This window comes from Camelus ferus, chromosome 20, assembly GCF_009834535.1.
Source record: "Camelus ferus isolate YT-003-E chromosome 20, BCGSAC_Cfer_1.0, whole genome shotgun sequence".
Lineage (NCBI taxonomy): Eukaryota > Metazoa > Chordata > Mammalia > Artiodactyla > Camelidae > Camelus > Camelus ferus.
In genome coordinates this window covers 33,401,207-33,407,206 of record NC_045715.1, presented here as the reverse complement: position 1 = coordinate 33,407,206, position 6,000 = coordinate 33,401,207, and the positions used below count along the sequence as shown (strand labels likewise).

The following is a 6,000-nucleotide window of genomic DNA, read 5'->3' as shown; positions in this document are numbered from 1 at the left end:
TTTTGGAACTTAGCCATTATAAGAATGCAGAGATGTCACTGTAAAAAAAAAAAAAAATCTCTAGGAGTGGAATTCCTGGGTGTGACGGTAACTCCATGTTTAGTATTTTGAGGAAATATCAGACTGTTTTCTAAAGTGACCGTGCCAACAATATGTGAGGGTCCCGATTTCTCCAAATCCTAGTCAACACTTGTTATTGCCTGTTTTTTGTATTATTACAACCATCCTCTGATACATTTTTGCCCAAGCCTTCAGGCTGCCTATTTAGTTCATTCAACTTACAGAAACTGGCCTAATAACGAATTGTTCAGCCATATATTCTTTGTCCAAAAATAAAATCCCTCAGTCATTTTCTATTCAAACAGATATTTTCATCTTCACAAAACCATGCCTCCTTTGAGCTAAATTTAAAAGTTACGCAGGTAGTGAAACAGAGAGAAAGATAAAAAACATCCTAGTCTGAAAGAAACATCTCCATTACCTTGAGTGCCTTACTGATACGATACTCTCCTGGCTCTGATCTCATTGGATTCTTCTAAAGAAGCCACCAAACATGGTAGTCTGAGAATGGAAGAAGCAGGGTAATGAAAACCCTACCCTAGACTATATACCTAAAGCAAAGGCTAACACAAGCCATGCTCCTGACAGAAATATCTGTCCAGACGAGGAAAAAACAAAAAACACAGAAGCATACTACGTTGTCTTGAATAAACAAGGTTTCATAGACCCATTATTTCCAATTTTTTCTTTTATTTGGCAATGCACCATGGTTTTTATAGCTCAATATAATTAGGATTTGCCATGGGTGAGGGGGGTATGCTTTTTTGTTTGTTTTTGTTTTTTGAGAATAAAAGCAAGTGATCAAAGAGATGTGGAGAAGAACCAGCAGGAGGATTAGACCTCAGGATTGTTCTTATTCCAGGATTTCTTCACCTCTTCAACTGCCACCCCACGCCGCCAGTTACCCCTGGGCTCACCTTCAAAGCGGGCTGTTAGAATCTGCACCACGCAACACGCTCCGAATCCAGATTGGCAGGCCCATTGACCAATCGCAGAGCCAGGTTTCCTTTCCCCAGTCCGACGCTGCGGCGTTGGGAGACTCAGTGCTGGGGGGAAAGGGGGGGGGCCAAAGGGAAGGGCGTTAAAACCACCACCCACACAGCATCCCAGCAGCAGTAAAGCGGCTCTCCTCAACATCGGTCTCTATGCATTAGCCTGTCTTCATATTGCCAAGATGTCTCTTTCTAGGAAGTTAACGTTGGACAAACTGGATGTTAAAGGGAAACGAGTCATCATGAGAGTAGACTTCAACGTGCCCATGAAGAAGAACCAGATTACAAACAACCAAAGAATCAAGGCTTCCCTCCCAAGCATCAAATACTGCCTGGATAATGGAGCCAGGTCAGTAGTTCTTATGAGTCATTTAGGTAGACCTGATGGTGTTGCGATGCCTGACAAGTACTCCTTGGAGCCCGTTGCTGCTGAGCTCAAATCCTTGCTGGGCAGGGACGTTCTGTTCCTGAAGGACTGTGTAGGCCCGGAAGTGGAGAAAGCTTGTGCCAGCCCAGCAACTGGCTCAGTCATCCTGCTGGAGAACCTGCGCTTTCATGTGGAAGAAGAAGGGAAGGGCCAAGACCCTTCTGGAAATAAGCTTAAAGCAGAGCCAGATAAAATAGAAACCTTCCGGACCTCACTCTCCAAGCTAGGGGATGTGTATGTCAACGACGCTTTTGGCACGGCCCACCGAGCCCACAGTTCCATGGTGGGAGTGAATTTGCCCCAGAAGGCTTCTGGATTCCTGATGAAAAAGGAGCTGGATTACTTTGCCAAAGCCTTGGAAAACCCAGAGAGACCCTTTCTGGCTATACTTGGTGGCGCCAAAGTGGCAGACAAGATCCAACTCATCAGAAACATGCTGGACAAGGTCAATGAGATGATTATTGGTGGCGGAATGGCTTACACCTTCCTGAAGGTACTTAACAACATGGAGATCGGTGCTTCCCTATTCGATGAAGAGGGAGCCAAGATTGTCAAAGATATCATGGCCAAAGCTGAGAAGAACAGTGTGAACATTACCTTTCCTGTTGACTTTATCACTGCCGACAAGTTTGAGGAGAACGCTAAGGTTGGCCAAGCCACGGTGGCATCAGGTATACCTGCCGGCTGGATGGCTTTGGACTGCGGTCCTGAGACCAACAAGAAGTATGCTCAGGTTGTGGCCCAAGCCAAGCTGATTGTGTGGAACGGACCTTTAGGGGTATTTGAATGGGATGCTTTTGCTAAGGGAACCAAAGCCCTCATGGATGAAATTGTGAAAGCCACTTCCAAGGGCTGTGTCACCATCATAGGAGGTGGAGACACGGCTACTTGCTGTGCCAAATGGAACACGGAAGATAAAGTCAGTCACGTGAGCACTGGGGGAGGTGCCAGTCTAGAGCTGCTGGAAGGCAAAGTCCTTCCCGGAGTGGAGGCCCTCAGCAGCCTGTAGCTGACCAAGTGCCCCTTCCTAGTGTTAGAGAACAGAGGTCCACAGACTTTGAGTCAACTTAGTGCTTCCACATCTCAACTTGATCTTTGTTAAAATCTACCCCTAAATCAAGACCTGGGCAATGACCAAGGGATGGGCCACCAGGAACTCGGAGCATCAGCATAGCAATGCAGTTCATTTTAGTCCTGGGGTCATACATTTGCCTGTTCTCGTCATGATCTCATTTGAACTTCACCATTGTAATGTGATGGTAGAAAGTGAGTTGCCTATTAAAATGAGTTGAATAAGCTGATTCTCTCTCTCTCTCTTTTAATTTTACACCAGCTTTATTATTGTTTCACTACTTGAAACATGGAAACAAGGCAAAACAAAATTGTTGCGAAAGGGTGGGGTAGAAACTGACGCATTATTACACAATGAAAGTGCCCAAGTACGCTGAGAAAGATAACTACATTTAAGAACTCACAGGTACCATGAAAGCTCTGCAAAGAGGAAAATTTTAGTAAGTTAAGAAAGAAGAGAAATAAAAGATACTTATTAAGCCTGGGAAGTGAAAAAAAAAAAGGAAAGAAATGAAATTCATGGAAGAAATTATTTCTGTGGGTGTGGATATACAAGAATACACACATGTGTCTGTTAGAAAGGGAGCCACAAATTAAATCCAGGTTTCAAACAAAGTAATTGCTTTATTTTTAAAGCAGATATTTAATAAATAGATAATGTAACTGTTAAATCTTAAAAGTGGGTTTTTGAGATAAATTAAAAAACATATACATAGTTTACTCATGGGAAAAATAGACATATAAAAACTCTTCCATATTATATAATAAAATAATAAAATACTAAGAAATGTAAAAGAGATGAAAGCTCTTATTGGAGAAGATTTTGCCAAATTCTGTAGACGAAGAGCTGGTCTAGGGCAATGCTGTTAATAAAGAGTGAAAATGAGTAATTCATGCCAGCTGTGACAGCCTATGTCTCATAGCCCCAGATCCATTCTGTGTGTGCAGCATCCCGAATAATATAGTTGAAAATTTTATTCTTAATACACCTGAAACTTTAGCATATTTCTAAGGACGATATTAATAATGCCACGGTCATCCTAGGCAGGATGTGGGAGTTAAGGCACAGACTTACACAAGAAAAACCAAAATTCCAGTTAAACGAGAAAAAACAAAATTCCAGCAGTTGAAACAAGACTGGAGCATATTACTCTTTGCATAAAAGTCTAGGGCAAATAGGCGTCCTCTTCTCCATGAAGTCATCTAAGCAACCAAACTTGTGAAACACAGTTACTCTCAATAAGGCGGGGGTGGGGGTCCATGTGTCTGCAGTGTCTGTCGGAGTTTTTATTATATGATAGACAGCCCAAAGGGGAAGTTAGTACAAGGCGATGTATTCCTTTTAAATAGAGGACCCAAAAGGTTCAGGAATTTTTTTCACTTGTTCTGCTTGGCTATAAGTTGTATGATAAATCCTTTCCGCCAAAGGAGACTTGGAAATGTATTCTCTCTAGCTGGATACCTTGTATTCAACTAAAAATCAATAGATTCTATTACTAAGAGGAAGTCAGTGGTGGGTAAATACTGGGGGGGGGGGGGGAGTCATGGTTTCTGACAGCCTGGCACTCTGGCCGCCCAACTATCCGTGTACAAGTATCTGTGTGTCCTTCTTCCTGTATAGAGAAAACATGGCTTCTCCAAGAGGTACAACTGAATGTCTTGTTCCATGACTGCATCCCACTCAAAACTGAGTATCTCTGGGTGATGCGCAATTTCTTCTATGTGATCCAGTGGGGAGTCCAACAGTCCAGTGAGCCAAAAAAGAAAAAAAAATAGTCATTTATTTTTCTCATGCCTCCAAAACCCCTCTCCAGACACACCCAATATACTATGGTGGAAAAGAAATAGAATAACTCCAATAAAAATCCTCACCTCAAAAATTCATCAGTTCATTACTATTGTAAAATAAATCATGCTGGATTAAGATTTTGAGAACTCATTGACCTGATGGTAGAAGAATTTCCTTGGTTAGATTCTGATTTTCTTCTTTGAGAGGAAGTTTCTTACTCGTTGTCCTTTTTTGGCCCACGCTTGGCCATCTGGGAAAGTCTCTGGTTTCCTGACCTTCCGTGCCCTCTTCTGAAGCAGGCGTTGGAGAGCTGGGCCACATTAGGCCATGGTGTAGCCTCCCCAGCTCCCCCCTTGCTGGTGCAGATTAAGAAACCAAGGATCTCTTTATATATCACACGATTAAAAGCCTCTGAAGTCCAGACTAGTGATTTTTCAAGAATCAAGATTTCCAGTCTATTAAATTCCATGTGAAAGAATTTCACCCCAAGATCTCTTCTAGCTATAGTTCTCCATCCTTTGACTCTGTTTTTTTACATTTTTTTAATTGAGTGATAGTCATTTTACAATGTTGTGTCAAATTCCAGTGTAGAGCACAATTTTTCAGTTATTCCATCTTTTGACTCTTGCTTTTAATTAACTGGTGACTTTGCCGGGTGCACTTTCCTCTCCCTCCTTTAAAGAGTGATGAACGGCCTCCTCTGAGTATAAACTGAGCACGCCGCCGGCTCCTGGGCTTCAACATGCCTCCCACCAGGCAAGTAAATCTCCACTCTCCCTGGACCCGCGGCCTCACCTCGGCTCCTCCTGCTCTACCGGTTGCTCCTGCAAAGTCTCCAGATGCACCTCCCGCGAGAAGCGCTGCTGGTCCTGCTGCCCTGGGGGCGGGGCCGAGTGTGCCCAGGGCTGTGTCTGCGAAGGGGCAGTCAGAAAAGCGCAGCTGCTGCACCGGAAGTCCGGCCCGGGCGGGGCAGGCGGCGGGGGTGGGGGGTGCCTGCCCCAGATGTAGATGGAGGAATGTGGGCAAACCCGCATTTTTTTGAGGGGGGAGGTAATTTGGCTTATTTATTTATCTATTTATTTGTCTCTTTCTTTTTAACAGGGATACTGGGGATTGAACTCAGGACCTCAACCTCATGCGTGCTAACCACACACCCTACCGATGAGCTATACACCCTTCTCTCTCTCTCTTTTTTTTTTTTTTTTTGTAAAAGTGCAATTTTTAATCTAACCCTGACCAGACCGCTACATTCCCTTTTCTAAGAAATACGTAAATGATAATAAAAGTTGTTGACACTAAAGCAAAAAAGAAAAGAAAAGCAAATGCAGGCAGGGGCGGGAAGACAACATCTGTAATCATGTCTCTTTGTCTGTGGCCTTCTCATTTCTTCGTCTGAAAAGTCCGAACGGAGGGCCTTTGAGCAAAACCGTGAGAGAGAGCCTCCCTCCAGCTCTCTGCGGTGCTGAGGCAGCTGGCTTTCTCAGCTCTGCTCTCAGGGCTTCCTGGCCTCCCTCACCTTGCCTGGTCTGTTAGCCAATTCAAGATGCAGGCATCAGGCAGATTGCCGGATTTCCTGGCTGTGCTCATTTTTTGCTTAAAACCACATGTAACCACCAAATGCATAGTGACATTCTGCCTCTTTCTAATCACTTTCCCTACAC

At 43.8% G+C, this 6,000-nt stretch overlaps 1 protein-coding gene across 1 annotated transcript; it reads left to right on the top strand.

Annotated features, from left to right (window-relative positions):
* The first annotated feature begins 517 nt into the window (after window positions 1-517).
* PGK2 (phosphoglycerate kinase 2) lies at window positions 518-2,780 on the top strand. Its single transcript, XM_006190736.2, has one exon. The coding sequence runs from the start codon at window positions 1,235-1,237 to the stop codon at window positions 2,486-2,488; it is 1,254 nt and encodes a 417-aa protein (XP_006190798.1). The 5' UTR covers window positions 518-1,234; the 3' UTR covers window positions 2,489-2,780.
* Window positions 2,781-6,000: the final 3,220 nt, after the last annotated feature.

What these genes read in the sequence shown, in the direction of transcription:
- PGK2 (XM_006190736.2), top strand. Translation starts at nt 1,235, where the DNA reads ATGTCTCTTTCTAGGAAGTTAACGTTGGACAAACTGGATGTTAAAGGG.